Here is a 19,072-nt window from a genome sequence, read left to right on the forward strand (position 1 = left end):
AAAAAATTTTAAAAAAAATTTGGGGCCCATTAAAAAAAATTTTTTTAAGAAAATTAATATTTTTTTTTAAATAATGTCAGGTTTTCCCAGGGTTAACCCAAGGGTTTGGGTTTTGGGTTGGGTTTTCCCGGGAAACTCACGCCAACCGTGGGTAAACTCAGCATTACCCCACAATTCAGGCATGGGTTATTGCTATAATATTCAATCTGTGTTTACAGACACGGGTGTTTGGACAACTGACAATAGCTTATGCTGTTGGCATACAATGATAATGGGTGGTGCTGGTTATCATACATATTCCATGTTGTGCGTTGTTCCCATTCACATTTGACTATTCCCTGTAGTCATTCATACGTGGATATTTATGTAGCACATGACTGAACTATGTATTACCTGCAGGTTTGCTGTGTTACAGTGAACATATGTGACGGTTGGTTACAGTATATATGTGTACGTACCTCTGTAATACTGGGGACTACCACACATCCTTCACAGCATTTCATGCGTATGTACATACTATTATTCAATGACCTGTAGAAGGTTGTGAGAGCACTGATTACATGTGTCCCTATTTGTGCACGCATCGTGTTAGTCTTTGTCCAGCTTTTGTTGCTGTCATAGGTTGGACGGTGGTGTTGGTGTGTGATTGGGTTGTATTTATACTGACGATACTTCATTGGGGGGTAGGGTAAGCACTTGTTCCTCTTTGCGGGCGAGGCCCCATTTTGGACATTTGTGTCCTGCGTCAACACTTGACACATGCCATATGTCCTGTGATATTAACACAGTAGTATATTTCTTCCCTTCGTTACTACTTGCATGTTACAGGCATTTTGTATCTGGTACACATGACTATTATATTGGATAGCTTAAGCTATTCACATGCTATGCAATAACCTTTCATTCTGGCATATACGTGTTATTCTATCCTTTGCATTGGCCGTGGGTGTTTTACCATGCAAATCCACACATATCTACAAGTGATGTCCCACCTTGACAATCTGTACATGTGGCAACCCTGCTGGGGTGACCTGCATGGTGGACAGCTGTTCCACCCTGTGTATTATGTTTTGCATGTCTGCATAGCTACTCATCAGTACCGTGGCTTCACATAATGCTTTGTCCAGATGTGTACAGTTATGGACACCGTGGCGTGTGAACACCTATGGGGTTTCGACAGGTCAGTAACCACACGCAGGATGTACACATTCTGCCGACACATTCACATGCAGCCATTTGGATTTCAGTACCTGGGATGGGATGTTGACATATGTGGGGTACATATTTGCAAGCCTGTCACTGCCTAGAACAATACTTCCTACTACATATGGGGTATACCCGCCTGTAGGTGTACAGCTCAAGGCTAGCTGGATTAGGTGGACATTCGGACATGGGTGCTGGTTACGTGCTATAAAGGGGTTGTTGTGTATTACATTTGCATGCATGGGTTCTGCTTCTGGATATTCCGATTCGGCATATGCCATCCTATGTGTATGTGACGATTACGTTGCTAATGTATAGCACATTTTACTATACATATGTTTGTGTGTGTTTGGGATGCGATTTGGGATGTCTAGTTTCTTTATGGTTGTTATATGGCCACGACTGCCCAGCTGTGTACTATCACTACCACTGTGGGACTGCTGGTGACCATGCCCATGGGGCTAGTCTTGTGTATTTGCGGCGCTGACATGATGCAGTACACCTCCACTGGGTATGACTGCTGACAGTGCACTACGTAACGGACACAGTATTCTAAGTATCATTTGTTCCATGAACGGGAACATTTTGTATTTCGTGCATTTATGTTTGGTTCTCCATTTTGTGTGGACGGATAATGTGTAGCATACTTTGCATACGTTTCATTATCCACGGACACTGATAGGTGCGGTTACTATTGCAGGCGGGCTGTAAGATTCAGCACTTTAGGTTGCTCATCGACAGCCAACTTGGCCACGCCTCCGAGCACAACCTAGTTAGGCTCCCTGGACTCGCGCACGTGTCCTATGCACGTGGTTGTGGTTGCAACGCACACTCATTACTATGCATGTGGTGCTGCTACGCCATTTATACGCTGCACGGCCAGCGCCTTACCCGACCTTGGCGAGCTTCATGAATCCGGGGGTATGTTTTTTTTTTATATTCATGTTCCACTTTTGGTTGTTTAGGTATTGATTTGTTGTTTTATCTTTAGGGACCTACAAGTAGTCTTTACAGTCAGAATAGAAGTTTATCTGTGTGATGTCATGGGAAGTGTCAGAGTCATCCCAAGCGTAAGCACAACAAGGAGTACTACTGAATGATGTAATGACATAGAATGTTTATAAATACTGTGAAAAGAGAGCACAGCGTACTTCTTATAGGTAGAAAAGATGTATAAGAAGCTTGTTGCAATAGCAGACATTTGATTTCCTTTTTGTCTTTGCAGCTCTTACACATGTTACAAGTAGGCTTGTCACCTGTTCAAATGCCCAAAAGACATAGTTTGTAGAAATGTGGAATTTTGCAGAACAAACCATGGTCGGTGCAAAGGACAAAACTTCACTTATTTGCCAAAATAAAAGCTTATTCTTGTAGCATTTGAGTTGTTTGTTTTCATATAACATTTAGGTGTTTCAAATACAAAATAATAATTTTATGCAACTATTAAATAAAACTTAGGAAATATTTTTGTCCTAAAATCGCTACTATTTATTTACTTTTTTTTTTGCAGGACACAGCTGCACAAAGAGGGATTGTCTTGCGCAAAAAGAGACAGATGGTAACCCTAGTTAGACGTTCTAGCAAGGCCTACAAAGCTGGCTTCATATTTTTTTAGTCACTGGATACTGCTTCCCCTGTCGATGTCTAACTAGCCATCTGAGTTCCCAGTTATATGCATGGAGGCTGTGGCTGACAGAAGGGCTGTAGAAAAAAGTGTCAATTTATATATTTAGAGACAATGCCACAAAAACTAAATGTCAGGATATCTGTTTGACAGAAGTAGTAAGTAGTTTCCATATTTTGATCTTAAATCTATTGTATAACTATAAGTCAGTCTGTGACACCATCATTAGGAAAGCAGCAATAATGAGATTTCCCATTTTGTATAATATTGTATTACATCAGGCAATCCTGATGCACAGCTTTACCAAATAAATAAAATGATCAGCATAAAGCCACATCTGGTACAGGTAGCTACCAAACACATACAAGCTCCTAGTATACAAGTACAATATTTTCTACCACAGACTTTCTAACTTCTTAGCTCTTGATGCATGCAAGATGCCGGTAGGACTTTCATCATCTCATATCTCAACTGCTTCAAACAATTACTGCCATTATTCATATGTGATGTGGAACTAGAGTAAATGTCATAACATCTAAACTGAATAGCATAACCTAGCAATATTAAAGAAAGCAACAGTAACTGACCAATACAAATTGGGCGGGTGGGGGGGGCAGAAGGGTGGTAACTAATCCGGGAAAGATGTAGGTCAGGTTAAACATTTACCAATGAGGTGGCATTCTCAGATTACTGTACTTAATCACGTTTCATTTTGTCCACTGTAGACATTATATATGGGTGGGACATCAACCTACATATACAGAGCTGTAGTTAAGTCAGTTGATGCCCTAGGCAGTCTCCCAAATGCCACCCCCAACCAGAGCTGAAGGGCAACAGAAATGTCCTGCACAGTTGAGGACCAAATAAAATTTCCACCAGGCAAAAAGCTTTCCACTCCACCTGGCAAAAACTAGTATGTTTCGACATAACAACTTATTCTACAGTCTGAGATACTTCTCAGAAACTATAGCAAAGAGCTATACTATTCCCTTGCTGCATTTCTTAACACACTGTATTACAAGCTGCAAACAAATCATTTAAGCATCTGTGACTCCAGCCGTGGCTGTGTAAATAATCATTAAAGCAGCTGTGACTCCAACCATGGCTGTGTAAATAACTGTAAAATACAGTTAGTGCTTACACAATTACAAGGATGGATCAGCATTTGCACCTTGTGATTGCAGGGATGAAATGACACTTCTTTTACAGTGCAGAGAGCAGTCCCTAACAAAATGCAACTGGGGCAGCCACCCCCTCCACCCTGCCCTAGCTCTGGCTTAATACATCGACACCAAGAGTCCCTCATGACCTTCTCTATAAAGGACTGCTGTAGCAAAACTCAGTCTAACCTTAGTCCAGTTTGTAATGCTGGGTGAATTTTTGCATAGAAGGCTGGGTCAGAACCTTACATACCTCACAGATGCACAGGTGCGTATGCAGATGGGAAAATGCAAAGAAAATGCACTTTTTGGACTACTTAACACTTTAGCATAACAAAACTGTTAATTACTTGTTGTTCCTTATTTTGCAGGGCTGATGAACAGAGATTACGAAATGATTTTGAACAGCGATGGTAACAGTATTAATCATTTTAATGCCACTGGTACTGCGACAAGTATAGCTGCTAACAGGATCTCTTACTGCTTCAATCTGACCGGACCCTCCCTTGCCATTGACACAGCATGCTCTTCATCTCTGGTTGCACTGCATTATGCCTGCCAAGCAATTAAACAAGGTAATGAACTTTAGGCTGCTATTGTTTGTACATGTATTATTCAAATGGTGATTCCAGCAAAATGAAATGTAAGTAGATATTTTACACTTTTAAACCATGTCCCACACAAAAAACTAAGTGTATTATATAGTTTGTATTTCTAAGGATGGAATCAAGCTACCAGCTATCATGAAAGAGCATGTACTGAAGGTACGCTTCAAAACAATGAATAACTCAGCCATGGGGCCTTTCAGCATATTCAGTTGCCCAGTTAATAGCACTAAACAAGCACTGATGGATCCAGTCAGTGGTGTCTTGAGCCTAGCAACTGGCTTTGTCCCATGGATGTGGCACACAGCTATTGTGATGGCATTCCACAAGCGTGGTCTCACTACAGATCCTAATGTATCTTGTATGCATGGAATGTATATCAAATGACCTAATTAACTATGATATCAAAAATTTTATCACACTAAAGCCCAGCAGTTTGGTTTTGAGCCTGTCTAATGAATCTTGTGAACTTCTTTGAGAAGTTACTCAGGCTGTAGACTATGGACATGTTGTCCAGACAGCATACCTTGACCTTCCAAGGTATTTGATACCATACCATATGCAATATAATAAGCAAGTTGAAGGACCTCCAAAATGACACATGTGGTTAGGTGGAGAGCCAACTGACTTAGAGATGAGACTTGCACATTAAGAGTTGGAGGGGGGGGGGTGCATCTTCTGTGAGCATGAAGGTAACCAGTGGGGTTTCACAGGGATCTGTGCTGTGATGTCTGCTGCTTGGCATCTACTTTGTAGGATATTTGATTAATGAAAATCATGGATAATTGTATGCTGGTAGTCATTGTCAAGTGTCCCTATGACATACATTTACTCCAGCAAAAGATACACTTGTCAACAGCTGGTGATTTAAAAGCAGGCTCAAGCTTAGTGCCAAAAAGTACAACATTCTAGCATTTGGTAAGCACCCCTGGCGCCATCTTATAGCATAGATAACACACCACTTCAAAATGAAAAGGTTGTGAGAGACCTGGACACATGGATGGATAGCGCCATTACATTTGACTATCACATTGCAATTGTGTTTAGGAAATCCTTTTGCCTTACACAGCTCATATTAAAAGGCATTTCTTCCAGATCAAAATAAGTCCTCATTTCCTTGTATTCCACATTGATTAGTCTCATCATTGAGTACAACGCCCCTTTGGGATGTACCTTACTAAGCATAAAAAGCAATTGCAAAGACCTCAGAGTTTTGTAACTAAAAAGATCAAATGCCTAAAATATCTGAACTATTCAAAAAAAAAACTGTAAGCTTTAGCCTTATACCCAGTTTCACATAGACTCCTTACAGGTGACTTGTATCTTGCTTATAGTGTTATAAGGGATAATGTAGTCCAAGAACTCTTATACCTCAATAAATCAAACAGCCTGCTAACACTAGGACCAGAGACATAAATTTACTCCAACAAATAAATAAGACAAAGTGGAAGGGTAGAGTTGTCTTGCAATGCCTTCCCATTCTCTGGAAAAACTTTCCTTTTCAAATTAAGCAGTATGACACACTGTCTGTCTTTGAAAAGAAGCTGGACAACTGGATGATTTTTAGTACATTTACCCCTGGTATGTGTGGCCTGACGCTCCTTGAATACAGAGGCAAGGCCTAAGGGTACTGGCAAGGCAGAAATGGCTTCACAGCTGCTTTGTAACTCCTATTGATCCTTTATCCCTTTGTGCCATGAGACTACTTCATACTGGGCCAAGTCATCATACCTACATAAAACCAATCACACCATGTGTATCTAGTTATGTACACCATACTGTTACATTTATAGTGTTGTCCTGTAGCAAAATTTCAGTGTTAATGACCAGAATTCCCTATCTTGCCAGCTAAGTTTAGAATACAGTTAAAAGCAAATAGGTTACTAAGGCTAAAGGAAGGTCAAATAAAAACAGCAAATGGATGAAAATAAGTGAAGCAACCAACCAACACAGAAGCTTAAAAAACTTTAATGACACTCAGTTAGCACTTTCATGCCACAGGAGCTTCTTCAAACCAATAAACAAACATAATAAGACAATCACACACATACAGACACACAGACACAGACACACACACAGACACACACACACACACACACATATATATATATATATATATATATATATATATATATATATATATATTACAAAATATATTACAGAAATAATGAATAAATTAATAATTACATGCATGTGATTTAATTAATCCAAAACCTTTATCTATTGTCGTCCTAAAATCCATCTAAATTCTACACATTCTGTAATATTTTCATGATCACCACCTCTTCAATTAAAATTCAACAATTCTAAAGCATAAAATTTAAATCTGTGTGTATCATCACTACTATCTACATGCTTAGTCAGTAATTTAGAAGGTTTATGCTTTCTAATATCATAAATATGTTCCAACATTCGTTCAAATACTGCACCAGATTCAGGATGTATGAACTGAGAGGAAGAGCAGATATATTTACATGCACAACAGGAATTACACGGAAAAGTGACACAGTGGTCAGTTATTATTCAATATTTAGATAATTGTATTAATTATTTACACAGCACAACTTTTTTTTTTAAATTTACAGTTATTCTTATATTTCCATTGACTTTTAGATGTGTGTGTTTCCTTAGATAATAATAAAGAAATGTTGACTACTTTATATAGTAAACCTTGTAAGAAAAATGTCTTTTTACATAAATCCAGTATGCATCCAAGACATTTTTATAGAAATGTGTTAAAAGGTCAGTTAATTACAGCTGCCAGACTAAATAATAATGACACTCTGCCAGATTCACCAATCTTCCATGCAGGACTAACTTAGTCCTGCATGGAAGCGCCCTTTTAGGAGCAGGACGGCAGCGTACCATGCATATTAATGAAGGCATGCTGCCCGAGCTCCCAGGCTTAAATTGAGAGTGTAGAGTGCAGGGGGCGTGTCTGAGAGCAGAGCTCTCACAATAAACATGCACCTGCTATGTAAAACAGCAGAAAGTGTTAAGAAAAGAGCGGGATCGGTCATAGGTGTCCACATATCCCCACCAACAGTCCTCCATGTGTACAACAGCAACAGTACATATAAATAAAATGAAGAAATTCTTTTCTTTTATTTTTTTAAATCTGATTAAAGCTAACCGTAGGTGCGTGGTGCCCACCGCTTAGCTACAAGTAAAGCAGCTTAAAAGGCTGAAGAGAATAACAAGGAAGATATATGCAAATGAAGCAGCACAGCAATAGTGTACTGGGCAGAGCATGCACCTGATGAGCAAGCATTTCCTGTTCGAGTCCCACTGCAGTACAGTCTATTTTACATGACAAAGTAGGTTATAACCAATTTTTATGTTGCAAAACCCACTAAATAACACATATTTATGAACTAGAGTACTGCAGGAAATGCATATGTGAAGTATCAGTGTCATAATGAATAAGGCACTAGTAAGTGGGTCTAAGCACAACTAAGCAGTAGTAAGCATATGTAAGCACTAGTAAGCATGTTTACATGTGTTTGCATAGGGGTAAGCACTGCCAGCACAGATTAAGCAATGTGGAAGCTAACTGAGTATAAGAAACTGTAACTGAAAGATAGCAGTGCTTACTGCCACGCAAACATGTGCACACCCGCTTACAGCTGCTGTAAAGTGCCTAAGCACTCTGTATCCAATGGCCCGTCTTCTGCCCAGCAACAAAAATAAACAGCCTCTACAAGGCACGAACCCAGGTCCATGCACACCATACACAAAGTGATTTATCATTAAGCCATGACAGATACGCATAAATCTGCTGATGTCAGTACAGTACAGAGAATGTATACCAACATCTAGATGTATGTGAGTGTGTGTAATTATATTCATATCTAAACAGATACTATATATATATATATATATATATATATATATATATATATATATATATATATATATATATATAGTCAGAAATATATACATAGATATAGATATACATGAACGTATTTACATGCAAATGCTGACAACTACACATATATATGACAATACCTATATGTCTACATATACACAGCAGGTTACATATATTATGCAGATATATATCTCTGTAGGTATATACGGACATAGAAATATGTAAGCAAATATATATACACCTATACAGGTATATATGGGCATACATCTGTAGATAGCAATGGTAGATTAGCAGAAACATATATGTTCACATGCACCGTTAATGGGGTTGGGAGGCCCCAAACAATATATGTCTGGTAGTAATTGGAAAAAAACCCACAGCCAAACATGTCCACCCTGCAATACACTACCATGTTTAATGTATTTTTTGTGATCTATATAAATAATAGTTTAACTATATTGTCATTATCTGTTATTGTTATATATTTCATTCCCCTCTCCCCCACACACTAGGCGGACTGATCAGTACAGGCCCATCCAACCCAGCCTCTCCTTGACCCGTAATTTCATTACCAAACCCCCCCACTCCACAAACTCAGCCACCATCCCTTCTCTGGTTACCGGCCCATAGCTACCACACCACCACACTTAACCCACCCTCCACTTCTCCTCCCCTTGGGAGTCATCTTGTATGTTGACCCGACCCAAGTATCATAAGCCTTCCACACACTGTAGTCCATGCACATATGAACACAGCCATGCTTACCTTCATAGTGATGGTGTTATCGCAAAGAATGTAGCCCAATTTTTGGGTAGTCCCACATGGGATGAATGATTCCCTGGTAATAACAATAGACTTCACTTGTGACTTTGTTTACACCAACAGTTTGCGATACATAACATAAATATGTGAACTGGAGTACTGCAGTAAGGCCAGATGTGAGGCATTAGTGTAATAAAGTGTTGCAGCCCCCAAGACCCCATACAGTGAACGTACACATGAATCACAGATACCAGACACAGATATAGCATGGGAAATCTGGTGTATTTAAACCCCACAGGCACCAATAATTCCCATACCTGGTTGCAGCTCCCTACTGTAGGCAGAATGGCTGGAGCTGGGGAAGGCAGTCAATTTAGAGCGCAGCGCTGGGGCACCCAGGAGTTCAGATTCATGGTATAGCTCCTGGTAAAACACCATGAGGAGAGACCACTGCAGGGCCAGTACCAGGGCTTTCAGTATAAAGTGGAGGCCTGGGACAGTCTTGCCCATGACCTCACCAGTGCCACTGGTATCCCCCAGACTGATGAGCAGATCAGGCATCACCATGTTGACCTGAAGAGGCGGAGGGGTGATCTCTTGGACCAGTGGATCCAAGAAGCAAGGCAGATGGCCAATGCCCCAGCACTGAGTAAGTACCCATTCTACTACGTAGATAAAGATTGCCTAGCTTGTGTATACTATGGATTGGTAATGGCTAAATATTACTGTATTTCTCTGACAGCTGAAGATGAGCGGGCTGCGAACCAGCAAGCCCATGCTGCTAGGCTGCAAAGGCTGTGTTGTGAGGCAGGTTAGTAATATTCCTGCATCTACCGTCATAACAAATAAATATAACAGTTCTGGAAAGTGTTGTACCAGTATAAAAATGTATTGTGTATGGGATGTACCTAATAAACCAGACAATATGGCAGGAAGACTGTCATACAGGTTGCGTGGAAATAAAGGTGTAATATCTTCTGAATAAAAGTATAACCCCAGGAGTGCTTGTGTACATCCTGCTTTCATACCTTGTTGTAGTGTTGCATTCTATAAATAGTACTGTTGTATTAAGCAGTGTTATCCACACTGCTGAACGCAGGTAAAATGTGTAGGAAGTTCAGTATAACAATGCTGGAAGTCCCAAGAGGTCAGTCATATAGAACAACTGAGGTGAGACTTAGAAACCACTGGAATGCTTTACACCAATTTCCTGATAGCACAGTGTACTGTGATGTCAACTGTAATATTTTTACCACACACAGCAGGGGTATGAATCCCGGGAGTGGTAGTAAGTTGTATGCATAATCATACCCCACAACTGTACAGAGTTTGCGAGAATGTTCAGATAGAAAGTTGTATGCATAATTAGACCCAACAACTGTACAGACTTTGCTAGAATGTTCAGATAGTACACTCTAAGAATAATCATAACTATCAACTGTACAGACTGTGGCAGAATGTTCAGGTAGTAAGTTGTATGCATAGTCATGCCCTTCAACTGTTCTGATCTATCCAGCATGTCCAGGTAAATGGCCCAAATCTGCTGCCTGGTAACCTGTTCCCCTGACAAATCAGTGTGATGATCCAAGAAATGTAGGCAGCTTATACTGGCATATAATGGATAGTCAGACCTGAACATAACAAGAGAATGTATATGGAAACAAACCTGTCATTGTAGCATCTCACCCAAAGTGTATGACAGCAATTCTCAATATATGTCACATTAACACCTGCATCCTGTCATGCCTTGACCAGAGTGTGTGCAATAACAGATTGTTAGGTATGTATATAACAGCAACATGGAATCTGGGAGTTGTTGTTGTGTCTTTCTGCTTTTCCCGGTTAGGGGTCGCCACAGCGGAACTCCGGTCTGCTAATGATTGGCATTAGATTTTTACGTGCTGGCTTGCCGGGCCTAACGCACAACCTTCAATGAAGGAACGCCCATTCACGCATGTCGCCACACAGCAGACACTCTAACTGGGAATCGAACGGGCAACATCTAACTGTGAGGTGACAACTCTACCGCAGCACCATTTGTCAGGTAGTGTAAACAAAGATTGTCTCCACACCTATAACAGGTAAGAGGTGTAGACTGTAGGTACAACACAGTTCGCTCATATACTTGTCTACAAGCATGGAATCTTGGAGTATGTGTAGAAATTATCAGGTAGTGTTAACAATGATTTCCTCACCAGGTATAACAGGTAGGAGGTGTAGACTATATGTAAGACACAGTCCACGTATATACCATATACAAAAATACCATTGTACAAAGTAAGGACATTGGGTAGTGTAATAATACATGTAAGGGACAGATCACTACAGTGACTAAGAAAGTTGTGAAAACTACAGGGATATTAGTCGTTAACTGACTTCTCTCTCTCACCCCCTCCATATGTGCAACAATAACCTTATTACACACCTTGATGGGTATGTGTACACAAAATTCTGTTGGGACATATGTCCTATTGGTTTATAAATATTCACATTTGGTTTTATGCATGTGCCATGTTAAAATACTCTATATTGGTGGCCTGTTGCTATCAATGAAACCTGCATGCTGTTGTAATGGCCACTGTTGTCCCATATATGCATATCTTCTGCTCACTCTGCAGCTGTGGTAAACTGGTGTCTTGGGTTAATGGGAATACCTATGCATGCTGTCATAACTAATGCTGAATGCTGTTGACTATGACTAACTGATATCTTTCTTAAAACTGCAACACCATAGCTCGTATGGGAAGGCCGGTCCCAGCGGACCCACCTGTACCACCTCAGCTGGCCATGGCACTGGGCACCAGCAGATCTGGGGCCCAGCCTGGGACCTCCTCCTCCATTGGCCCTGCACCACCTTCGGGTGGAACCACCACAGGGGATGGGGCTCATCCCCCCGGAGCAGGGGCAGAGAGGTACCTGTCACCCACCATCAGGTCCAGGCTGTGGTGTGTAGGGAGCTCGACAGGGAGTTTTGAGACCAGCTACACCAGCTTGAGGGCCTTGTGGTGCAATTAGAGGGTGAGCCTGCCCCTCCTACCCAGCCCCCCGCACAGCCACCTTTGAAGCCGTGAAGGTGCAGTGGTGACTGCCCATGGGTGGGGACCTCAGTCCCACTCTTTCCATTTGGGGGCTCATGGGCTTGCAACTTACAAACACCCCTCCCCATCCAAGGTGTTTACCCCCCACATGTGTCATATACCGCCCCTGTATGCATCTTATTTGTCTTGTCTGTTAACCTACCCAACCTACCTCCCCAAATATATCTACTACCCCTCCCCAACATCCCACTCTCACCTAAAAAAACAGGGCAATCTGTTCCCACAAAAAAATCTTGCCCCATATATAGCTGCCCATTGCGCACACATGTCCATTGGACACAAGTAATCCAGTCTAATTGGCATCACAACAAATTATTCTTGTCCTCACCCCCACCCAGGGGTTTGAGTGTCCAAATCTACCTCCAAATTCAGTGTATATGCACAACTGTTGGTGTAGAAGAAATGGACAGCTATGGACCTTCCCTACACCCTTTCTGCACATCCCTGGCTATTTTCCCTACTGTCTTTCACTCTTTCTGCCCCTTTTTTCACCATTTCCTATCAACCCCTTTTTCTTTTCTTTTAAAGAAATTAGCACGGGGGTAAGCGGGAGTAAGCACTTTTAAGCAGCAGTAAGTGGGTTTAAGCCTGTTTGCGCCTGGGTAAGCACTGCCTACACAGGTTAAGCAATTTAGAAGCTGAGTGTAAGAAACTGTAACCGGAAGTTAGCAGTGCTTAGCTCTGTGCAAACCTGCACAAACCTGCTTACAACTGCTTTAAAGTGCCTTAATCACTCTGTATCCAATGGCCCGTGTTCTGCCTAGCAACAAAATAAGCAGCGTCTGCAAGGCTTGAGCCCAGGACCCTGCATACCACAGACAAAGTGATTTACCACTAAGCCATGACCGATATACATAAAACTGATGTTTTCAGAAACATATCATCCAGCCCAGTCATGCAACAGTACAGAGAATGTATAACAACATCTAGGTGTATGTTTGTGTGTAAATATATTAATATCTAAACAGATACAACATATGTATATATATATATATATATATATATATATATATATATATATATATATATATATATATATATATATATTTAGAAATATATACATATATGTAAATATATATGAACATATATACAATCAAATGTCTAAATTGACATACATACAAATGTATGTCTACACCTATATGTCTACATATACACAGCAAGGTACATATATGTACACAGATATATAGCTATGTGGTATATACAGACATAGTCATACATATGTAAGCTGATATATATCTATTTATATATATATATATATATATATATATATATATATATATATATATATATATATGCATATGTGGCCATACATCTGTAGATAGCAATGGTAGATTAACAAAACCAAATATGTCCACATGCACCGTTATTGGGGTTGAGAGGCCCCAAACAATATACATCTTGTATGAATAGGCATACCCCCCCCTAGCCAAACACGTCCACCCTGCAATACACTACCAAGTGTTGCAGATCCCATAACCAAGACCCGACATGACATGAGCACAAGATGTTAACAGTACTACTTCCTACCTGTATGATGTCAGGCTGGTATTGGTAACATATGAAGTACAGTCTGGCTCCCATAGGAAATGTAAAATGTGGAAGCTATCAACATCCCTAGGATACTTGTACACAGACACATATATGCAGATACAGATATACACACACACACACACACATATATATATATATATATATATATATATATATATATATATATACATATATATATATATATATATATTTACATATATATAGATATACACGTGACTACACATACACACGCAAAGATATGTACAGTAAGATACATATGTAGAAGGTGCACAAACTATGAAACAACCACTATGCCTACAGTTCTTACCAGAACAACTGGACACTGTATGGGCCACCCATACAAATGACAATCATTGCCTGTAACATATACCCACAGAGAGGTCATAGGAAAAAGCACCACACACAAGTTTGCAGGAATGGAAAACCTTTATTTGTGTATTATTACAGTTCTATATACTATTGCTACTGTAATTGGGATTGTCTTCACAGACATGGTGTGTGTGGGAGGTCACATCTGCTTTCCACATGTGTGCCATTGGCTACTGACAGACATCCTAAGGACATCATAGTAAAGTACCACTGCTAGCACGTACTGCCCCTGTCAACTGCAGCAGAGATATTGGCCAATATGTGTGGACATTCTGACACACTCTGTATGGTCCGGAGGTATACACAGAACTCCTTAGTGCAAAACATGTGTACCATGCCTGACAATATGGATGTTAACAGCCATGTAGATGGGTATAACACATAACAACTGGTATCCATATGCCACCATAGGTTATGCATTCACACACCCCTGTCTGGCCTGACACATAATAACCACTGGTACAGGGGTCCCATGGCCACATACTGCCCACTAGATATTGATATACATCTGTACAGCATCCCACTGCTCTGTCTGACATACATGACTGTTAAGGGAGGCCCAGCAGCAGTACATCTGGCAAGTATCTGCACACGACATCTTACTGGGTAAGTATACTAAGCTGTTAGGCATGTAACAGTGCACTTTGCAGACTACAGGCAGACTGGCTCAACACTGGCCTACATCTCCTATGGGGGAATGCACATATACCTGCATATATAGCAGGCTGTACAGGCATGTCACAGCACAAGGTAAGATACACCTGTGTGAAAGTGCATAGCCACAACAAATGAGAACATAGCCACTCACACACTAACCCTACATATACTGAGCCACTACACAGTTTGGTCTGATGGCTGACTGTGGTATGGAACGTGTGTGTATGGCCCTACAAACATGTAAGCCAATATGGTAACATACAGTGGAGCAGCAAGTAACATCAGATAGGACGGGACCTAGGATGATGACAACTACCACAGTCTGTACACAGGCCAACGTACATATTAACAATACACACAATGTCGACATTCACCATAAGTACACAGACCTCAGTACTGTACAAACAACCACAGTATGTCCAGGTTATGTCATCAAATATAACCCCTACTGTACATAGCATGTGTAACAGTCTGATATCTCACTGGCTTGTTATCAGATATGATGACACTAATTATGGTGTACAGCACATATGCACCATTTCATGCACGACATACATACAAAGTTAGACAGAGTTGTGGCTGGAAGCACATACACAGGGCCAATATTGACATGTTGCTGTGATAACCTCATACATTTACTGATGTAACAGGGTTTGTTACAACATATGTCCTATGATGGATATGAAGTCAGTAACTGTCACGGCTTTCACCATCTACAGACTGCAATCCTCACACTACCTTCTGCAGTCCAGAGATAGATGCTCTGTGGGTAACACATGAAACCAAAGGCACAACACACTGCCCAGTCTGCAGATGACCCTGCAGATCCATAAACATAGAACTGACATGGCAGGTATTGAGACATGTATAACAGCCATATCCACACACATACACACACACACACACACACACACACACACACACACACACACACACACACACACACACACACACACACACACACTGTTAAACCAACATTACTCCAAATGCAGTATAGCAGCACTTACAGTCTGTAGTCAGGTCATACACATCCTCCTCCTGTATGTTGCCCTGTTTCCAGAGTGTGTGTTGTTAGAAGTGAATCCCCAATCCATTTGAGATGCTGTTTGCCAAACAACAGATCTAGTTCTTGCTCACAGTGAATGAAAAGGGCCAATACCAACATGATGTTCCTAGATATTGGAGTGTGTTCCTATGCAATGGGCTATGGGACTGTTACCACAGCTGTTGCACATGCAATAAGCTAGGGGAGGGCTGCAATTCATGCAGAGGCCATCAGCTGATCATGAGCATCACTTAAAATGCACATGCTGCTTCCTAAGCAAAGCAGGTGTAGGTCCCCACATCCACCAGAGAGGGTGTGAGAGAGGCAGACAGAGGCAAAGACAAGTCAGGGAGGCATGAGGGAGTAAAACCTAAGCATGTTTGTGTCACACACCTACCAGCACAGGGTATCAAACCCCTGCTAACTATGTAGTGCTGTCACAGTTTTATGCAGTTATTGGATGCACCACATGGATTACCTGTCATGAATCCCTCAGAACATGTATGTGATGGTGAGTAACATCTACAACAGGGATATCGTAGCTATACGGTAGGTGACGTACACATGCTTGTCTGCATGAACAGGTGCCGGCGTCGACACAGGCACACTCTCACAGGGACGCACACACATTGACACACTTGGCAGGGCCAGGATTACATCTCATCAGTAGTGGGATTGCCACAACACATCACTGTGCAGGTATTACATGCACCGCATGGGTCATACAGAGGTTGTATGGGCAAAGGGTATGGAGACGTGTCTGATATCAGAGATCATGCTTCAGTATGCCAATGGGGTTTGTAGTGAGTGAGGATGTGATCATACACATCATACAACACACACACAAACACACAGGGTGCCAGTACTGACATGCATGAGTGCATGTCTGCACAGGTGTGTGGTGGCCGACTGTGCCAGATGGCTATACAAAGCTAGGTGATGGGTATACCTTGGCATAAGGCCACATGACAGTGGTCTGCATTATGGCTCAGGGATGTAGTGTCTGCATTTGCCCACACAGATGGGTATTGTATCCCCCATCCAGTCACCTGGGTGACTGTTGTGTGTGGCCAATGCCTTGCCATGTATGTGTTCCTTAGTCCATGACATGGATGGAATCTGGGATGTGCACACCTCCCACATGCATGTACAGTGACATGTGGGACTGCACCTGGGGTGTCTTGCCCATGTTTTGAACACAGATTATCATCAGATGTGCCAGTCTTACCCACCTGTGGCAGGAACGGGTAATGGGCAGCAGGTTTAGCCTGCACCTACTTTGAGAGCATGCTAACGGCATTCCCTGGTGTCAGTGGCATCTGTCCATACAGTGCATGAGGTCAGGCATGGTATGTCCTTTGTGGGTCACATGTGATGGCACCACAGGTATTGTAGATGTCCATTGGGGAACATGGGGAAGATGCACTGTCTGCATGTACATGCATTTTGGACAGATGGACAGGGTGCCATGCCCTGTGTAGCCCACTGCTCTCAGTCCATAGTTACTATCAGTGACCAATATGCAGTGTACTACCCACATATTGGCTGTTGCCTAGGCATGTGTGTGTGTATGAGACATGGGTTGAGAGTGTGCTCTAGGTAATACTTTGGTTGCTAACTGTGATTGCCTGGCCTTGATGTCACATGTATGGGTATGGCTTTGCACCACTGTCTCTCAGCTATTTCACATCTGTTATCCCTGTATGGTGGAAATTGTGATATATAGTAGGGCCACTATATAAGAAATATGCAAAACCCTCTTCACATTGGCAGGTGTCACACACTCACCTCCACACAGGGTATGAGTTACAAACACACTCACACACCTGTCATGTCTGGGTGTACAACTCTTACCTAACTAGTTTTTTTACACTACAGAACTACACAGTTATAGTACATGCCACCGAGATTACTGGAGTAATCTTTCCCCAAAGGTGTATATCACATTGGATGACATCAGCAGGATTGTCAAAGTAGGACATTTGAATTGTAGTGAGTGCGACTAGCCTAAAATGCATTGCTCCCTACACAGACAGTGACACACGCACAAAACATCCACAACTGACATGTGTGTGTATAGAACCCCTAACAGAGGTCTATATTACACTACAGCATGGGGCTCTTATAGGACTCACCACAGGGATTACTGGAGAGCTCCTTCCTCAAAGGTGTATATCACATTGGATGACATCAGCAGGCTTGCCAAAGTAAGACATTCGAATTGTAATGAGTATGAGCCCCTACACAGACAGTGACACACACACACACACACACACACACACACACAAAAACATGCACAACTGACATGTGTGGGTATAAATCCCGTAACAGAGGTCTATATCACACTACAGCATGGAGCTGTTATAGGACACACCACAAGGATTACTGAACAGCGCCTTCCCCAAAGGTGTATTTCACAATGAATGACATCAGCAGGATTGCCAAAGTAGGGCATTTGAAATATACTGAGTGTGACTAGCCTATAATGCATTGCTCCCTACACAGACATTGAAACACACACAAAAGATCCAAAACTGCCATGGGTGGGGATGGAACCCTACCAGAGCTCTAGATCACACTACAGCAGTATGCAGTTATGGCATGCGCTACAGAGATTACTGGGCTGCAACCTTTCCATAGGTGTATTTCTAGGAGGATGACATCAACAGCCTTGCCAAAGTTGAGCATATGAATTGTAAGGAGTGTGAGTACCCTAAAAAGCATTGCTTTCTACACAAACAGACACACACACACTTGCCCTGTCTAGGATTAAAACACCTACTTAACTACTTTATCACACTAGAGCAGTATGCAGTTACAGGATGCGCTATGGAGATTACTGGGCTACCACCTTCCCAGAGGTGTATTTCTAGGTGGATAAGATCAGCAGCCTTGCCAAAGTTGAGTATATGAATTGTAGGGAGTGTCAGTACCCTGAAAAGCATTGTGCTCTACACAGACAGACATGCACACAAACACAGTTATCAAGTCTGGGATTAGAACTCCTACTAAACTAGTTTATTACACTACAGCAGTACACAGTTATGGGACATGCCACAGAGATTACGGGGCTACAACTCTCCCAAAGGTGTATTTCACAGTGGTTGACCTCAACAGGCTTGTCATAGTA

The 19,072-nt window shown here is 41.6% G+C and overlaps 1 protein-coding gene across 1 annotated transcript in view; it reads left to right on the top strand.

Annotated features, from left to right (window-relative positions):
• Positions 1-19,072, top strand: part of LOC122797326 (highly reducing polyketide synthase 40-like) — a 267,568-nt gene that overhangs the window by 99,343 nt on the left and 149,153 nt on the right. The window contains exon 4 of the mRNA XM_044066142.1: positions 4,359-4,562. Within this exon, the coding sequence (XP_043922077.1) occupies positions 4,359-4,562 (204 nt within the window). The remainder of the gene's footprint in view (positions 1-4,358; positions 4,563-19,072) is intronic.

Source organism: Protopterus annectens, chromosome 3.part0, assembly GCF_019279795.1.
Source record: "Protopterus annectens isolate FY-2018-M chromosome 3.part0, PAN1.0, whole genome shotgun sequence".
Lineage (NCBI taxonomy): Eukaryota > Metazoa > Chordata > Ceratodontiformes > Protopteridae > Protopterus > Protopterus annectens.